This window comes from Zootoca vivipara, chromosome 3, assembly GCF_963506605.1.
Source record: "Zootoca vivipara chromosome 3, rZooViv1.1, whole genome shotgun sequence".
Taxonomy (NCBI): domain Eukaryota; kingdom Metazoa; phylum Chordata; class Lepidosauria; order Squamata; family Lacertidae; genus Zootoca; species Zootoca vivipara.
In genome coordinates this window covers 15,526,918-15,546,773 of record NC_083278.1, presented here as the reverse complement: position 1 = coordinate 15,546,773, position 19,856 = coordinate 15,526,918, and the positions used below count along the sequence as shown (strand labels likewise).

Genomic DNA, 19,856 nt, shown 5'->3' with positions numbered 1-19,856 from the left:
GTTGGCAGTTCAAATCTGTGTGATGGGATGAGCTCCCATTGCTCTGTCCCAGCTCCTGCCAACCTAGCGGTTTGAAAGCATGCCTGTGCAAGTAGATAAATAGGTACCACTGCAGCGGGAAGGTAAACAGCGTTTCTGTGTGCTCTGGTTTGTGTCATGGTGTCCCATTGCGCCAGAAGCGGTTTAGTCATGCTGGCCACATGACCCGGAAAGATGTCTGTGGACAAACGCCGGCTCCCTCAGCCTGAAAACAAGATAAGCGCCGCAACCCCTTAGTCACCTTTGTCTGGACTTCACTTTCCAGGGGTCCTTTACCTTTTCCTTAGGATGAAAACAATCCCCATCCCTGCGCCTTTAACAAAAAACCAAAAACAAAGCCAACATCCCACTAGGCATCAATGAAATTTGACATCCTCATGCAAAAATCCCTGACTGAGATGGACAAAAAAAGAAAACAGGAAAAAAAGCAGTGTAATGCTTTGGATGCATCCTGTAAAGCCGCACGGCTTTTGTTTTCTGCCTCTCCAGCAAAAACAGGACATCTCCCTCCCTTTGCCTTGAATTGGGTCTCACCACAATTGAAACAGACGGAGAGAAAGAAAGCCCCAAAATGCTGACAGGATGAAAACACCGAGGTCGAGAAGGTGGGGCCGTTGGATTTTATTTAGTCTACTGCATCTAGCTAGGGTTTTAGAATCCTAAACTACAGAGAGGCAGGTCAGTCCTCGGAGGTTGTGGCGGGAGAGCTGAACCCTTCCTTTCCATTCCCAGTTCAAGAAACATCGTGCCATCAAACTGGAGAGAGAAAGGGAGTGGCAAAGGGGATCTCTGGGCCCGCACGCATCCCCCCAGGCCGCTATGTACAGAAGCAGCTACCTGCGTGAAGTTCGCAAGGAGAAATATGAGAGGTCGGATGCTTTCGAGGAGCTGCCCCAGTCGCCCGAGTTTGGTAGCTTTGCCCAAGCTCAGGGCCTGGAGAACCTGCAAGAGCTCAACGAGCGCTTTGCCAACTACATCAACCGGGCCCGGGTCCTCGAGCAGCGCAACGCCATCTTCCGCAAGCAGCTTGAGACCTTTCAGCGCATGGATGAGCTGGCCGGGCTGGAAGAGGCTTTCGCAACTCAGGTCGACCTCAACCGCCAGCGGGTTCGCGAACTGGCCGCCGACAGAGCTAAGTTGGAGCGGGAGGAGAAAGATGCTCACCGCATGCTGGATGAGTTCCGTAACAAGTAAGTTGGCTATGGAAACAGATGCAGGTGGCGTTGTGGTCTAAACCACTGTGCCTCTTGGGCTTGTCGATCAGAAGGTTGGCGGTTCGAATCCCCGCGACAGGGTGAGCTCCCATTGCTCTGTCCCAGCTCCTGCCAACCTAGCAATTCAAAAGCACGCCAGTGCAAGTAAATAAATAGATACCGTTGTGGTTGAAAAGTAAACAGCATTTCCATATGCTCTGGTTTACGTCAAGGTATTCCACTGTGCCAGAAGCGGTTTAGTCACACTGGCAGCATGACCCGGAAAGCTGTCTGTGGACAAATGCTGGCTCCCTCGGCCTGAAAGCGAGATGAGCACCACACCCCATAGTCGCCTTTGACTGGACTTAACCATTCAGGGGTCCTTAACCTTTACCTTAACTGTCCAGGGGTCCCTTACCTTAACCTTTAGAGAATAATGTGGTTGGAACCTCCTGCAATGCAGCCGTCACAGCTAGAAAACCCCTGGCAGATGGCCATCCAACCTTTGCTTTAAAAACTTTAATGAGGGTTATTCTTAATGGAATTTGCTCGCTTTCCATTTGAATCCATTTCCTTGCTTTCTATTTGCATCCATTGATTCAAGTGCTACCTTCTGTATTGCAGTGATAGATAAGGATGCCTGTGGTTTTTGAAGAGAAGTAAATACACACACACACACACACACACACACACACACACACACACGTAATCACCAGATGCTGCCTGGCTATATTCTGAACCAATAGAGTCACATGAATCTGTGGCTTAGATTACGAGGACAGAAATGGAGATAAGGGGGACCACGTTCGCCACCTTGAGCTTCTTGGAGCAAAGGTGGGTTGGAAATGTAATGAACAAACAAATGAATAATAAATCCGCTACATGAATTGTTAGGGACCTGGTTTTGCAGGTTTAGAAGCCCCACTCTGCACTTGGCATTGATCGGTGGGTAGCAGAACCCCAAGAATTGTCGTATAAAGAGTGTGTGCTGTACAACAGTGTATAATTATTTTCAAGGAACAAATACCTTGCACAACTCTTAGCAATGCCTTTATGGCAAGACTGGTGGAACTTTTTCAGCAGTGCAACAGATCTGTCTCCCTGAACTGCACAGGGTGTTGCATTCCAGCCTGGCAAAAGCCAGTGTTTTCTAACCCCCACCCCCATTTCTCTATCCTCGGTAAGGAAGAGACCTTATAACAGTTCTTTTATTATCTTTATTATTTACATTTCCCTTTTTGCTTCTCTTTTTCCATAGATATAGAAATGAATGTGAGTATCAGCAGATGTTGAAAACTACTCTTGAACGACTTAATAAGGTAAGTTCACAATATCAAAGGCTATCTGCTTCCCCTCGGCCAATGTTTCTTTCATCTGGTGTTTTGTGTTAGCAACCATGGCATGGGCACTGCTCAGTAGCTGCCACATGGCACATGTATCACCATTTTGAAGTTGACATGCTTACTTAAGGTGTAACAAACTGCATTTTTCTAACAATAGTTAGTTTATTTTTCTGAAAAATGCATAAACTGTCCTTTTTCCAAAAAAGGATTCTAGGGCAATAATAATAATAATAATAATAATAATAATAATAATAATAATAATAATAATAATTTTTAAACAGAAACAAACTACAAACCAACAATACAGTACAACAAAAATAACGTAACGGAACGTAATCTGAAAATATAATCTTTTAAAATGCTTCATCAAATCAAAAACTTCTAACCTGGTGCTGTTGTTGTTTAGTCGTTTAGTCGTGTCCAACTCTTCATGACCCCATGGACCAGAGCACGCCAGGCACTCCTGTCTTCCACTGCCTCCCGCAGTTTGGTCAGACTCATGTTGGTGGCTTTGAGAACACTGTCCAACCATCTCATCCTCTGTCATCCCCTTCTCCTTGTGCCCTCAATCTTTCTCAACATCAGGGTCTTTTCCAGAGAGTCTTCTCTCCTCATGAGGTGGCCAAAGTATTGGAGCCTCAGCTTCACGATCTGTCCTTCCAGGGAGCACTCAGGGCTGATTTCCTTCAGAATGGATAGGTTTGATCTTCTTGCAGTCCATGGGACTCTCAAGAGTCTCCTCCAGCACCATAATTCAAAAGCATCAATTCTTCGGCAATCAGCCTTCTTTACGGTCCAGCTCTCTCTTCCATACATCACTACAGGGAAAACCATAGCTTTAACTATATGGACCTTTGTCGGCAGGGTGATATCTCTGCTTTTTAAGATGCTGTCTAGGTTTGTGCTGGTGCTGAAAAGAATACAAATTTGACCCTAGGTGCACTTCTCTCCAGAGGCTATTCCATATCTGGAGCCACCACAAAGACCCTCCTCGCTTTTGTACATACATTTTGTACTTCTGTTCTGAATATGAAGCAAAGTTTCTCTCCATTAACTGGTCACACAAATATTTCATCTGCGTGAGATGCTTTTGGAGACTATCTCCAACTTTCAGCTTCAAATTAGAAAACCGATGGAAATGCAACAAAGCGCTTCCTGCTACTACTCTAGGATGAAGGTCATAGTACACCATAAGCTGGTTCAGAAGGAGGCGATCCTTCAGTTATCGGGGCCTTAAGACATTTTAAGCTTTAAAGGTAAGCCCCACACCTTGAATTGGGCTGGGTCATGAACAGAAAGCTAATGTAGTTCATCTGGAACACATGTTTCAGCCCATCGTTCATCCCGGACACTGAGATCCTAGGGCCTTCTGGCGGTTCCCTCACTGCGAGAAGTGAGGTTATGAGGAACCAGGCAGAGGGCCTTCTCGGTAGTGGCACCCACCCTGTGGAACGCCCTCCCAGCAGATGTCAAGGAAATAAACAACTATCCGACTTTTAGAAGACATATGAAGGCAACCCTGTTTAGGAAAGTTTTTTAAGGTTTAATGTTTTATCATGTTTTTAATATTCTGTTGGGAGCCGCCCAACAGGGCGGGGTATAAATATATTATTATTATTATTATTATTATTATTATTATTATTATTATTATTATTATTTGACATGGCTCCATCTAACTAAAGAAGCCAGATCTTTGGCAGCCAAATTCTGCACTGGTTGGAGTTTCCAGATGCTTTTCAGCCCCACATATAACACAATATAGGAATGCAACCTGGATTACTGTAGCCAGGTGGGCTATTTCTACTCAGGAAAGGATGCAGCTGATAAACCAAGTAAAGCTGGCAGAAGCCACTGAGGCATCTTGGGTCTCTAGTGATAATGTCAAGTTTAAAAGCATTGCCCCCAAGCCGTATACCTGCTCCTTCAGAGGGAGCATCAGAAACCACAAACTCATAGTGTTTCCAACTTGTTGGGGCAGTTTATGAGTCTTCCTCCATCCCATTGCCCAGATACTAAAGTAAGGCCAATCGAAGAAGAACTTGTGGATCCCGCAAAAACAAACAAGTAAGAACTGTGCAGGTATTATGAGGGCATGTGCATGCACACAGAGAAGCAAACAAACACACCACCCTTCTGAGTAATACCCCTCCCCACCCTCTGACTATACATAAGGGTCTGGTGACTTCTGTTTCAGTGTATCTGAAGAAGTGTGCATGCACACGAAAGCTCATACCTATGACAAACTTAGTTGGTCTCTAAGGTGCTACTGGAAGGATTTTTTTATATATCCAGAGCTGTACGTAACTAGAGGGTTCACTCTATATATTTATATATTTTTAGCTTTTATAATACAAGTTCCTCTTTAAAACAGGTGACCCACAGCATGACTGGCAACCACCTTCTTCTCTTGGCAAACTGTTCTCATCTCAAAGAAAGTTTTCCACAGTTCAATCCCTCCTCCCCTTTGGCATTTATGTGCACATAAAAATCTCTTGAATCATCAGCTCTCCTCTGAACCCCCCTCATCCAAATATCTGCTATGAGCAGTGCCGCTGTCAGAAGCAGAGGTGCAACGGGGTTGTTGCGCTGCGCAGGTGCAGAGGGTAAAAGAAACATAACAACAAAATTGTGTATTGGACATGTGGCTGTGGCGACCATGGGCTCATTTGCTTGCCAATGTAATTCAATCGAGGAAGTAAACACTTTCCTCTGACATAGGCTGGCCTGTCACAAATAGTAAATATCAAATGCTTAATGCAATTCCCACGATGGCAGTTCACAAACAAGCCATTAGATGAAATTTGCTGCTAGAGAACATTTGTGGATCAGCCTGAATAAATATCAAAAATGCCCAGATGCATTTGCTTCTGGTGCATCTGCAAACACAAAAAGGAGTTGCGCGGTTCAAATTAAAAATCTGTGGTACCAGCTCTTAGAAAGGGCAAAGCAATGAGCATATACTGTCACCTTTTTGAGAGGAAGATCACAAACACATGGCTACATTTGTGCACACAAAGAGGATGGAAGCAAGCCTTCCAGGGTTTTTTTTTCTACCTGTGCATCATACAAAACAGGTGCAGAATAGGCACTAGAGAAGGACAGGATATAAATCTCTCTCTCTAACTGAAATAAGCTGTTTATGTTTTTGCTTGCAAATCTTCAGCTCTTCTTAACCTTTTGTTTTTCTTAAGAGGGGGGGGAATGCTGCCTAATATATACATTTTTACAAAGCAATGTGCCCTAAAACAACACAGTTTCCCCTAAAACAGTGTGTTATTTTCACTAATATGTGGATTCCTCAGTAGGGTGGGTCATAACAAACTTTTTTTGGAAAATGTTTCCTCCCTTGATCTTATATCAGGCGTCTGGTATACACATAATCAAATTTCAAATCTGGGACAAATCAGTTAATATTTAGACCCTGCTCCTACAGATTGAAATTTTGCCTCACTACGAGTGATAAAAACATAGGAATTTGACTCATTTAATTCTCAGTATGTTGAATTGTGAACTAATAAACATAAATTTTAGGTTTTATGTAGAGCAATAATGGTTGCATACTATTATTTTCTGCAACATTTATTTAAGATAAAACATGTTGATAATTTACATGAAAAACCAATGGTTTTGAACAAATTATATGGAACAATTAAGCAAACGGTGTACTAAACAAGTAAACATAAACAATAAACAATAAAACACCACTCATATTATGTGTTGCGTCGAAACATCACATTATACTTAATCATTTAGGTATAAATTGTACTAATAATTTTTAATACCCCGCCCATCTGGCTGGGTTTCCCTAGCCACTCTGTGCAGCACCCAACAGAATATTAAAAACATAATGAAACATCAAACATTAAAAACTTCCCTAAATAGAGTTGTCTTCGGACGTCTTCTAGAAGTCAGATAGTTGTTTATTTCCTTGACATTTGATGGGAGGGCGTTCCACAGGGCGGGTGCCACCACCGAGAAGGCCCTGTGCCTGGTTTCCTGTAACCTCACTTATCACAGGGAGGGAACCACCAAAAGGTCCTCAGAGCTGGACCTCAGAGCTGAATGATGGGAGTGGAAATGCTCCTTCAGGTATACTGGGCCGAGGCCATTTAGGGTTTAAAGGTTAGCATCAACACTTTGAATTGTGCTCGGAAATGTACTGGGAACCAATGTAGGTTTTTCAGGACCGGTGTTATATAGTCTCGACGGCCACTCCCAGTCACCAGTCTAGCTGCCGCATTCTGGATTAGTTGTAGTTTCTGGATCACCTTCAAAGGTAGCCCCACGTAGAGCGCATTGCAGTAGTCCAAGCGAGAGATAACTAGAGCATGCACCACTCTGGTGAGACAGTCTGCGGGCAGGTAGGGTCTCAGCCTGCATACCAGATGGAGCTGGTAGACAGCTGCCCTGGACACAGAATTGACCTGCGCCTCCATGGACAGCTGTGAGTCCAAAATGACTCCCAGGCTGCACACCTGGTCCTTCAGGGGCACAGTTACCCTATTCAGGACCAGGGAGTCCTCCACACCAACTGCTTCCTGTCCCCAAAAACAGTATTCTGTCTTGTCAGGATTCAACCTTAATCTGTTAGCCACCATCCATCCTCCAGACAGGACATTCACCACTTTCACTGGTTCTGATTTAAAAGAAAGGTAGAGTTGTGTATCATCCGCATACTGATGAACACCCAACCCTGATTATCTCTCCCAGTGGCTTCATGTAGATGTCCATATAGTGCCAGTGGGCTCATGAGTTCACTGCTTTGCTGCTGATTCATCTCTCAAAAAAGGGATGGTAAAGAACGCAGAAATGTTGAGCCAATGGCTGGTCGCTGGCTTAGAATGTTCTGGTTGTGGTCTGTACTAATCTCATTTGCTCACAGTGCAGATAACAAGGCCCTGAGCAAAAGCCCATGCTAAGTTTTTATCTTTATCATTCCTGGCACATCAGCAGACCTGGCCAGTTCTGCATTCCATGATATAATGGAAAGAGCAAGCATCTACACATTTTTGAACAGCACAGCAGACACTTTGGATTAGCTTGTTGGGCCATGTCACAAATGCAGTTCTCTTTGAATGGCTCCCCATCACATGTCCTTGCCAGGAATGTCCCTGTTTTGCAACCCCTAAATATGGTGGTTCTGTCTGAACACTGGCAGCTGAGCATTTGAGGCAGATAGCACATCTTGGGCCAATGCTTGCTGCATGTGATTGGCTGTGCATGTGTAAAACTGGAACAGTCATTGATGGATTGATTTTACTTACATGCAACTTTTCCACAGCAAGCTGTGCCCAAAGCGGTTCACAACAATCAGTCAAAACATTAAATCAGGGAACACTGGAAATACAAAAATACAAAATACAGAACGTGTCAGTATTTTTTTTAAAAAAAAATGTTTTTATTACAGGAAGCTGATGAAGCTTTGCTGTGTAATCTGGAACTACAGATTGAATCACAGTTCTTGCAGGATGATGTTAATGCTGCAAAGGACAGATACAAAAAGGTAATTTCTGTGAGCTAACAGTGGAGCTTTGATTTCTTCTGAGTTTTCTTTGCTTGCCAAGAAGTGTAGACAACAGAGAGTAGGCTCTTGACCAGGCACCCCCAAACTTCGGCCCTCCAGATGTTTTGGATTACAATTCCCATCATCCCTGACCACCATAGCTGCTAAGTTCCGGCCTGAGAAATAAGGGACTGGATCGGAAGTAGCAGACCGGAAATAGAGCTGCCGCCATTTTGGAACTGGGCGGAGCATGCTCAGAAGCTACTTTTGATGCTGCTCTGCCCTGTTCCAAAATGGCCACCACACCAGAAGTCACGCTGCAGCCATTTTGGAACTGGGCAAAGCAGCATCAAAAGTCGCTTCTGAGCATGCTCCGCCCAGTTCCAAAATGGCCGTCGCGCCAGAATAAACCGGGAAATCCCTTTTTTCAGCTGGGGACAGCTGGGAAATTGGGGGTTTCCCGGGGAATACGGGAGACTTGGCAGCTATGCTGACCACTGGTCCTGTTAGCTAGGGATCATGGGAGTTGTAGGCCAAAACACCTGGAGGGCTGCAGTTTGGAGATGCCTGCTCTTGACTATGGCTGACAAGGGACCTTCAGCCAATGAACAAAGTTCTATCTCCCATTTTCTTCCCCCTCTATTTAGGGCACCTTCATAGCAGATTAAAAACCATAGTAGATACACGGTTGTGGCTGGTCAGGCCAGGACATTTGGCTACCTGAAGCAAAGGAGAAGATGCAGAGGTCAACCAGATTGGCAGTTGAAACTTGCCTCACTGGGTGACAGGACCTGCAGGCAGCAGGGTAGTTTAGAGGATATAAGGCAGGCGCACACAGCTCTGTCTCCCAGCGGAAAGGTAACACCGGCATTCTCAGTAGCAGAGGTGGAAGGACTGCCACTTCTTCCCCATATACTGCTTGAGGCGGCTGCCTCACTCTGCCTAATGGTCGGGTTGTCCCACCATTGCGTGCCAAGGCCCTGTGACCCACATTTCCCTTATGGACAATAATTACATGGACACAATTATTTTGGCTTATGGGTTCAAATAGGCCACAACTTTATTGGTTACCGATGTGACTGGTTTGGCTTAGGGGTCAGCAAGGTTTATCTTGCCTGGGCCAGATCCGTCCTGCAGAGATCCCTGCATGGGGTGGGGATCGCGTGTGCGCGAGGCCACACACACATACTCCACGCACGATTTCCGGCGCTGCAGAAGTTATTTCCGTTGCCACACTGCGGCGGTTTAGCGTAGTACGAGAGCAGGCAGCTCGGTTCAGGGGCGGCTCATGGGCTGGTCAGACGACCGGGTTGTGGCATGGTCCTAGCCTATATACAGGCATCAGACAGAATCCACACTCCCGTATCCCTTGTACCAGATACTCTTACTGAGGAGGGGCAGGTGAAGGCTACAACCTCCCCTCCATCCAAACAAAGGCTTACTCAATGCCGAACCTTACAAAGTTTTGACGATTGCTACCAGGTAGGCGAAAACCAAACGGCTGGTGCCAATTTGCCAAGTGGAAAAAAAATTCCTGCCCAGCCCCAACAATATGGTGGCCAGCAGCCGTCCATAGCAAGGTCATATTGGAGCACAGCATGAAAAGAGGGTGGGCGGGCCAGGAGATCCGGCAAAAGGGTAAGAGAGGAGGTCCTGCCTAGCTGCGCCGCAATTAAACTCCCACAGCCGCGCCCCCTCCCGGTGCTGATTGGTCAGCGGGGCCAAACAGGGTGTGGCCCCGCCCAGCGCTGGTGACGCAGCTGGGACGACACGGCCAGGTGATCCTGGATGCCTGTCCCCAATGCCGCCCACTGGGAAAGGTGAGCGAACCTAGCCAATAGCAATGTCTGATGATACAGTAGTCTAAACTTTCTCTCATGGCTTCCTAAAGGAGGGGAGGGAAAGAGTTGAGAGGGGAGACCCTCGAACGGAGATCCTGCCTTTGATTCTTTCGAATGTAAATCATTTTGCTCTGCCACAGAACCTCATGGAAATACAGACCTATGTCAGTATTTTACAGCAGATCATGCAAACGACTCCTCGCGTATCCACCATCGCAGCTGGAGCCAGTGAGGTAAGTGTTTTATTTCACTGACAATGTTTGTGGCACGTTAAAAGAAATGATCCGAAGGATCCGATTTTCAAATAGTAGTTAAAGGGTAAAAGAAAAATGGGGTGATCAAGGATTGGTGAAACAATGTTTGGAGGATTACATGGTTATTCTTGGTGGACAACCATTGCACAGCAGTATATTGCTGTTTTTTTAAAAATAAATTTTATCTTTGCATTTTCTGTTTTACATAAAATAATGAATTAAATACATAAATATATAATCCCTTTTGACTCCCCCACCCCCAATTGTGGATCTTAATGTCATGATTTTCCCTTCTGCATCTCTTTCATAACTCTGTTTTTATAAATCCTTTGTAAAGCCATAGCTCAAACTTTTACTACAAGTTTTCCATCAACCCTAACAACGCGCATTATTGTTTACAATAGCTTTTTCAAACAAATTATAGACGTTCCCCCTTCTTTATTAACGACCTCATCTTCCTGGTTTCTCATCTTGTAAATGTTGCCATCTCGGCATAGTTCGTCAATTCTGTCTGCCACTCTTCTTTAGCCGGAGTTGTACAATCTTTCCATTTCTGGGCTAAGAGAGTCCGTGTATCCGTGGTAATAGTTCTGTCTGGTCCTTCAGGATCTCTGGTCCTACAATAACTAATAGAAAAGCTTTTGGTTTGTTAGACTATTGTATATGTATTGTATGTTGTATATTGCTGTGCTTTGATCTCAGCGCCATCGTCTCTCCCTGCCCTCATCTCCCCTCTGAGTTGAGCTTGCAAAAGGACAGCTTCCACCCAGTGGCGGAGGAAGGGGGTGAGGTGAGGTGGGTGACATTGCCTCCCTCCCCCCCTGGGACACTCGCCGTGGGCAGCTCCCCTTGGGACACTAGCCCCACCCCCACGGGTGGCTAGCCACGCCCCCAGGAAGTTAGCTCTGCCTCTGCTTCCACCAGTCCAAGGAAAGTGACACACAGCCAATGTCTCCCAAACCACACCCACCAGCTCCCACCTTTTCCATACAAAAACCAGGTTAATGCAATCCACACGCCCCACCACTGATCATACTGGGGATCCATCTGGATCTTTCACAAAAGTTGGACTTTTTTGTGGTAGAAGAAAAAAACGGTGTGCGTGTACACTATTCTGAAATACAAGCTGCATAATGGTAACATTGTGTGGCAGCATGCAAAAAATCAAAAAATCAAAACAAAATTCAAAAAAACGGCAACCCAGAAATTGTAAGTGGCAAACTTGGAAAGGCCCAAAGCTTGCATTGCTTGGCTTTTTCTCTGGCTTCACCTACTGTTGGCCTCTCTGCCTTATGGGTATGAAGGGGCATTCGCCACCACTGTTCATGATGGAGTGATGGAGATCATAGCCAAACAATTGCTTGCAGGGATGGATCAATTATCTGAAGCAAAGGTGCTCAGAAATGTGAACGCCCTTGCTCAAATTTGGGGGCCTCTCTTATGCTGGGTGACCCACCTGCCACAGTGTCATCCTTCCCCAAGGAAGGAATTTTTGGCTTATTTCCTTGTATCCTCCCTTTTCTCCAAGGAGTTCAAGGTGGTGCACGTGGTTCTCCCTCTTTCTGTCTCATCCTCACAGCAAACCCTGTGAGGTGGGTTAGGCTGAGAGACAGTGACTGGTCAAGGCCACCCTGTGAGTTCCATGGCTGTTTGGCCCCTGTCTCCCAGGTCGGTCTGTCCAGCACTCGAATCACTGCACCATACAGGGGGAGTGAGTGGCAGGCATTTTAAAGGGCATATTGTCAATCAGTCAAATATCCCTTCTAGGTTTCCCAAGGGATTGATACAAACAACTGGAAATAAGGCAGTTCCGTGCATCTAAATATGTCCTTCAGTGAAATCAAACTTGTTCTGTTTCACTTTCCAAGAGCTGCCCTTTGAAATCCTGTAAATATTTCTTGCTTGTACATTAATGGTCTTTTGCTATTCTTCATTTTACCATGATGTATATCCCTTCAAATCAAGTGCAATTTCTGAAAACCGCATGACTTTGATAGCATTCCTGCTGGAAGCACATGGCCTAGTCGTGCTCTTTTCATGTCCCTTTCCATGCATAATCAGATTTTCAGTGGTACTTGCACACAATCCGATCCCCCCCCCAACCCTCCCTCTTTCTGCTTTCATCTTAGGAGAAGCTGATAACTGAGAGGAGGATTCCGATTCTTCAAAGCCAGTTAGAAGAATACAAGAGCATCCTATGTCAGCTCCAGGCTCAGAAAATTAAACTGCAGACTGAGGTACCTCCCCCAGAAATACAGTTGTGTTAGGCCTGTGTACACACTCCAGTTTAAACCACTGAGCCTCTTGGGCTTGCGCATCAGAAGGTCGGCGGTTCAAATCCCAGAGAGGGGGTGAGCTCCCATTGCTCTGTCCCAGCTCCTGCCAATCTAGCAGTTCGAAAGCACCCCATTGCAAGTAGATAAATAGGGCAGGAAGGTAAACAGTGTTTACATGCGCTCTGGCTTCCGTCACGGTGTCCCGTTGTGCCAGAAGTGGTTTAGTCATGCTGGCCACATGACCCGGAAAGTTGTCTGTGGACAAACGCAGGCTCCCTCGGCCTGAAAGCGAGATGAGCGCCTCACCCCATAGTCGCTTTCGACTGGACCTAACCACCCAGGGGTCCTTTACCTTTTTACCTACACACTCCTGTTTATTCTGCATCCAGTATGCCCCCCAAAAAGTTTTGGGAACCTGTGTGTACATGCTGTTAGCCACAAACCATGTCTACCCTGTGGTTTCTTATGAAATACTGTGTTTTCATGCATCCCCCTCCCCACCTCCAAGCCAGTTTTGATCCAAGCCAATAATCTGCACACCATCTGGGATAATTCTGCATCAGTTTGTAAGATGACTGCTTGGGTGTGTGCGACATTTTAACACAGCTGCCTTCACAGGCGGGAGTTAAAGAGCTAAATTCACAGGGTTTCTCCTGGTAGCTTTTTTGAACCAAAGCCAGGTGACATTCTCATCAGAGAGAGATGGGAGGTTCAATGAAATTTTAGCTCTTCTCCAGCCCCTGTCTGGAGTGCTCTTCTTCAGGACTGTACCTGGTCTGCAGTGTGAATGAATGAGTTCAGTATCTTTCGTTAAGGCCCCAGTGGAAGAATATACCAAAGTCAATAGCTAGTATGGGGTCAGGGGAAAATTATCCTGTCAAGTGATACATTATTCCTTTCATCCTCCTCCCCACTTTCTCAGCAGACAAATGACCCTGCAAAACGGGGGGGGGGGTGTATTTAGCCCAGCTTTAATGTGAAATGCTTTCAACATTTCAAAGCACTACACTAGTGGCCAAAATTGTAGAAACCTTTTGGGAAAAGTGTATTTCTGAGGTTTGGTGGCTCACAACAGCACTTCTTTTTGGAGTAATACCATAAAATTATATATCAACGGAAATATAATTTAAGGAAGAATGTAATGCAACTAAGTTTGTTCAATGATCTGTATTCTATAAAAAGGAAACACAACTTGCTTAGGTTGATATGCAGGAGCTTTCCTTCATTTAAATGTAGCCAGTGAGTGTGAGTGTTTAGAGCAGGCATCCCCAAATTGCGGCCCTCCAGATGTTTTGGCCTACAACACCCATGATCCCTAGCTAACAGGACCAGTGGTCAGGGCTGATGGGAATTGTAGTCCAAAACATCTGGAGGGCTGAAGTTTGGGGACGCCTGGTTTAGAGAGTATACGAAAAATTTAACTCATTTACTTAGCTCATGCATTCATACCCAAACATGTGCAAGGAAGGAAAAGCTACAAATGATTCACTATCAGGGCAACTGGATTTAACCCAGTTCTCCCAATGGAGGGATGTAAAAATTGGAGTCCCCCAAGTATTGGTCCTGGGAACCGTGCTTCTCAACTTGCTCATAATACCAAATTGTTTGTGGCGTTCAAAACAAAGAGGTATTGCAAGGAACTCCAAATTGTTCTCTCCAAACTTGGAGAGCAGGTAATAAAATGTGAAAGACAATTCAATGTAAGCAAGTGTAAAGTGATGCAAAACAAACAAACAAACAAACACCCCACATCTCCTCATTTCACACATACAGTCCCAGGGTCTGAATTGGTGGTGACTGGCCAGCAGTGAGACTTGAGGGTTATATTGCATAGTCCAATGAATATACTTACTCAGGGTGCAGTAGCTGTGAAAAAGGCAAATGCCATGCTAGGGATTATTGGGAAATAGATTGAAAATAAAAATAATGTCTATGATGTGGCCACACTTTGGATAATGTGTACATTTCTGGTTGCCTCACTTGAAAATGATATTGTAGAGCTGGGGGTGGGGGAAGTTCAGAAAAGGGCTGCCAGAAAGATCAAGGAGATGGAGCAACTATCCCCTACGAGGAAAGCTTACAGGCATTTGGGGCTTTTTTAATTTAGAGAAAATGTGAGTAAGCGGAAACATTATGAAAGTGTATAGAATTACGTGTGGTGTAGAAAAAGGGGATGGAGAAAAGTCTAGATCATCATACTAGAACTCGGGGACGTCCAATTGTGCTGAATGTTCTAGACAGACAAAACAGAGTACTTATTCGTTTAGTGCACAATTAAACGACGGAATTTGCTCTGGCCAGAGCGAATGACGGCCACCAACTTGAATGGCTTCAAAAGAGGATAAAGCAAATTGATAGGGGATATCAGTGGCTTTTTGATATGATGGCTGTGCTCTGCCTCCACCATGCTTTTCTTACACCAGTTTTGAGGGACTCACAAGCGATTGTGCTCCCGCTTGTGGTCTCTTCATTGGCATCTGGCTGACCACTATGAAAACCGAATGCCAGGCTAGATGGGACACTGGACTGATTTGGCAGGACTGTTCTTATGTTCTTATGAGCCATGAGGGTCCTTTGCTTTGCTTTTTGTTTGTGGGGTGGGGTGTTTTTTTTGGGGGGGGGAGTACCCAGCCTCATCCAGCTCTCCAAGTCTGGTGTTTGAAAAGATATTCCAAGCTTTTAAGGAGGTACACCTTAAAGTAAAATTAAAGGTGGATTCATCTATAATGTACTCTTCAAGGCTAGCTGAGTGGTGCCCATAGAACCTTTTTTATTATTATTAAAAAAAGAGTTCTTGGAGCAATAAGAAAGGAATAAAATGTCTTCACAGCAGACAAAGCCTTTGCTTTTCAAGTGATTGATCGCCACCTGGTGGCAAATTTATATTCCACAAAAACGCTTTTTGGTGAAGGATTTTTGCTTCACCTGATTGTCACATAACCGAATCTGAAAAATACTTGCTTCCTCACCTGTCCTTGTCTCTGAAATTAACTTTAGTTATTGCAGTCAGGTCCAATCACTGCATTCTAGAGTTTGTTTTGGTACCCGTGTTTTCATCAGAACGTCATGTGGCAAAGTTTTGCAATGAAACTCAAACATAACCCGCCTAGTGTAAATAGCCAAAGCACAGCCCCTGTCTTAAAGTCAGTGAATTTATGGCTGAAACAGGCCAACAGTGAACAGCTGAGAGAGTACCAGTGCAAGGCTTTCCAGGTGAGAAATGCTCAAAGCCCTCTCTTTCATTTCATTTCTTTTTTTTAACAGACAACAATGCTGGAACAGGCTATTAAAAACACCCAGGAAAGCTATGATGATGAGATTCAGTTGTACAATGAGCAGATTGACACTCTGAGAAAGGGCATCGAAGATGCTGAGAGGACCTTGGAAAAATACACCAACGACTGCCGCCAGCTCTCCATTTATAAGCAGTCTCTGGAGAGTGAACTTGAGCGCTACAAACGTATTATTGAAAATGAAGAAAGCAGGTGAGAGATTTTGGGGGAGCTGGAGATGTTCATGGGTCCAGTATATTGCCGTGTCTTCAAAAAGCCTCTTTCAAACAAACAAACAAACAAACAAACAAACAAACCAAAAATCACATTTGACGTTTCCTATAAAATTGGTGGTACAATTGGTATTAACACCAAAGCAGGACCGGCCCTGCTATTAGGCAGTTAGGTGGTTGCCTCATAGAGATGATGCAAAGAGCAATAGGCAGAGCTGCATGTAGCATGTGCTTTAGGTAAAGGTAAAAGGGAAAGGACACCTGGACGGTTAAGTCTAGTCAAAGGCGACTAAGGGGTTGCGGCACTCATCTTGCTTTCAGGCCAAGGGAGCCGGCGTTTGTCCACAAACAGCTTTCCAAGTCATGTGGCCAGCATGATTAAACCGCTTCTGATGCAACAGAACACCGTGATGGAAGCCAGAGTGCATCTGTTTACCTACGCGCCACAGCGGTACCTATTTATCTACTTGCACTGGCGTGCTTTGGAACTGCTAGGTTGGCAGGAGCTGGGACAGAGCAACGGGAGCTCATCCTGTCGCGGGGATTCGAACCGCCAACCTTCTGATCGGCGAGCCCAAGAGGCTCAGTGCTTTAGTCCACAATGCCACCTGCGTCCCATGTGCTTTACCATTAACACATCCACAGACTCAGGTGAGTCTGCTGCCCTCAGGTGTGCAGTCAACTTCTGTGTGCAGAATGGTATTCCATGAGATCCCGTGAAATATTGCTGTGACGAAAGCATCTTCTTTTGTTCCTAATAATTCTAGCCAGTAAGGTGCTCGGGGAAGTGAGCATTGGGGAATGTGATGTCATAATATTCTCCATGTACTCGGCTTGAGGCAACACACAAGAATAAAAATAACTTGGAAGATGCCCATACATTATGTAGAGAAATAAAGATCCATAATTATGTAGATGCTGTACCTGTTTTGTTTGACTTTGCATAGCCTTCATTCTTTTTCAAGGCATTATTTCGCTAGGCATTTATTATAACTTGTTTCCCTCTGTTCCAGGTTGAATTCTGCCATTGTTGGAACCCCCGTGACACTATTTTCACAAAGCTACAAAACCACACAGACCCCAGCTCTTGGAAGGAAAGGTAATGACCTAAGGCTAGGAATGGGGAAGGAATTAGATTCAGGTGCCTTTCAGGGCAAGCCTATATTATTATTATTATTATTATTATTATTATTATTATTATTATTATAGATTTTCAGTTTTATACATTTCAATAATTTTACAATCATTTTAACATTTCAAAACTCAACTTCCTCCCCCCTCTTTCTGCGGTTCTTTAAATTTGTTTTTTTTTACTATATTTTCTGCATATTCCAAATTAGCTTAATTTACTCATTTATTCATCTACTTTAAATATATACTCTTATATAACTGCAGGCTAGTACAATAATCCTGCCAACATTCCTATCTGTTTACAGTTTATTTGTAAATATTCCATAAACCATTTCCATTCTTTTATAAAAAGTTTGTTATCTTGATTTCTTATTTTTCTGGTACGTTTTGTCATTTCTGCATATTTTGTGTCCATTCTTCTTTTACTGGGACTTCTTCTTTCCATTTTGGGGCAAGTAACATTCCTCCCGCTATAGTCACATACATGAATAAATTTCTATACAGTTTGGGTAGTTCTGTCCCTATAATTTCCAAAGTCAGGGCAAACCTATTTAATGTAGTTACCCTCTCACAGTTCCCCAAATCTCTAAACCACTCACTGCACATGCATTAAACATCTATGGCCAGCAAAACAAACTGCAGAGCATGACAATTGCCTGGTCTTTGCCTGCAGAGCATGACAATTGTATGTATAGTGCAATGAATGCTTGTGCTATTTGAAATGATGACTGAACATTATTATGGCCTTGGCCCAATATATCTCAAAGAGCGTCTTCACCCCCATCATTCAGCCCGGACACTGAGGTCCAGCTCCAAGGGCCTTCTGGCGGTTCCCTCAATGTGAGAAGTGAGGTTACAGGGAACCAGGCAGAGGGCCTTCTCAGTAGTGGCACCCACCCTGTGGAACACCCTCCCATCAGATGTCAAGGAAATAAACAACTATCTGGCTTTTAGAAGACATCTGAAGGCTGCCCTGTTTAGGGAAGTTTTTAATGTTTGATGTTTTATCGTGTTTTTAATATTCTGTTGGGAGCTGTCCAGAGTGGCTAGGGAAACCCAGCCATATGGGCGGGGTATAAATAATAAATTATCATTATCATTTATTATTATTATTATTATTATTATTATCTTCTTCTTCTTCTTCTTCTTCTTCTTCTTCTTCTTCTTCTTCTTCTTCTGTTGGATCTCACACAATGGCTATGTTCATTTCTCCTCCTTTCCCCTTCTCCACAGACATTACGTTGGTTGCTCAAGACATCACCAGTGCAAAGACCAGACAAAGGAGTCTGCCAAAAAAGATCTCAAGGAGGAAGGAGATCACCGCTAAAGACCTCGGCAATGGTGCTCCATCGGAAAAAAGGTATGACCGGCCTTTGGAAGGCCTTGATCACGATCAGCTGGATTTCAAGCACGAGGGATTAATGATCACAAGCGAACATAGGCAGGATGAAGTTGAAGACGCGGAGCAAGAGAAGGCTGCAGAGGATGTGCCTGATGGAGCACAGATAAGCAAAACTTTTGATAAACTGTGCAACATAGTGAGAGAGAGGATCAGATGCTACCAGAGACCGGAACCCAAAAGCGACTTCTATACTAAAGGGCGGTATGTACTTGTCACCGGTGAGGGAAGTTACGATGACCCCTGCTTCTACTCTTCACCCATCCCTTCTGGAGGTGGAATCACTGTCTCTGACAGCGAAGGTACGATGCCCAGTGGAGGTGTTGTAGAACCAATATCAGAGCTACCAGAACCGCTTGAGAGCGACAAAGGTAAACCCGAAGCCCAAGAATCACAAGAGGGGCCCAAGATGCCAGAAGACCTGAAATATGAGTATAAACCAGAAGAAGACAAAGCGAAGGAAGATGTCTTTGAACAGTGGGGGAAGCCTGAAGGGAAACGCGAAGAGCCAGCAAAACAGCCGGGGATCGAGGAATATGGGCCAATGACCCCAATGGGTCCGAGTGACAGAACTGAAGCAGGCGTATACATAGGCAAGGAGTATGGCAGGACAGGTGGCCTCTCTTTCAAGGAGCTGAGCCCACCAAGCACCATGAGTTACGAGAAAGTGGAAGTGGTGGAATCCATCGAGAAATTCTCGGACGATAAAATTCAGACGTACGAAGAAACCGCCATGATTGTGGAGACCATGATTGAGAAGACCAACAAGAAGAAGCTGGGAGACAAAAGCTCTTAATGAGCATCTCCGAAGCAGCCAGTTTGTCCAGCTGTCAGTCATGAATGTGGTGTGCTCCTCAAGGCTTCTTGCTGCATAAAGTTAACACTAATAAGGCCAATGGAACTATTCCAGAGTGAGTGGGTTTGAGGACCGTAGCCTAAAGGCCATATTTTGCTTGCGTTCTTCCCAACCCCTTTCCATCTTTGGATGGAATGATAAAAAAATAGTGGGTTTTGTTGCTTGGAATGAAGCTGGCTTGTCCGTTAACAGCAAAATATTGGATTACATTGTTACACTTCTGAGATCTTAAACCCGATTCATGAATTGCCTGCTCTAGTGTGATCTGCTCAGAACAGACCCAATTATTAACCACGGCGGTAAAACATGTACACTCCTGGTTGCACAATGACTTCTCATGCTAACCCTCAACAACAAGAATGGCTCTAACCACAGGAGAAGACAGCCACACCACATAATGCAAGGTATGAACCCCAAACAACTGGGTTTGTTTAACTACCACTGCCACCCAGGCCCTAAACAGTTGTTTTGAATTTAGGTCTACTTTTAATTTCAAGCCAAGTTGTCGCCAATCCA

General features: G+C 44.6%; 1 protein-coding gene across 1 annotated transcript; it reads left to right on the top strand.

Annotated features, from left to right (window-relative positions):
• Positions 1-858: 858 nt before the first annotated feature.
• On the top strand, positions 859-19,664 carry BFSP1 (beaded filament structural protein 1). The gene is made up of 8 exons (XM_035110731.2): positions 859-1,229; positions 2,491-2,551; positions 7,983-8,078; positions 10,060-10,152; positions 12,303-12,410; positions 15,714-15,934; positions 16,968-17,053; positions 18,319-19,664. Exons 1-8 carry the CDS (start codon positions 859-861, stop codon positions 19,278-19,280), a joined length of 1,998 nt encoding a protein of 665 aa, XP_034966622.2. The 3' UTR covers positions 19,281-19,664.
• Positions 19,665-19,856: the final 192 nt, after the last annotated feature.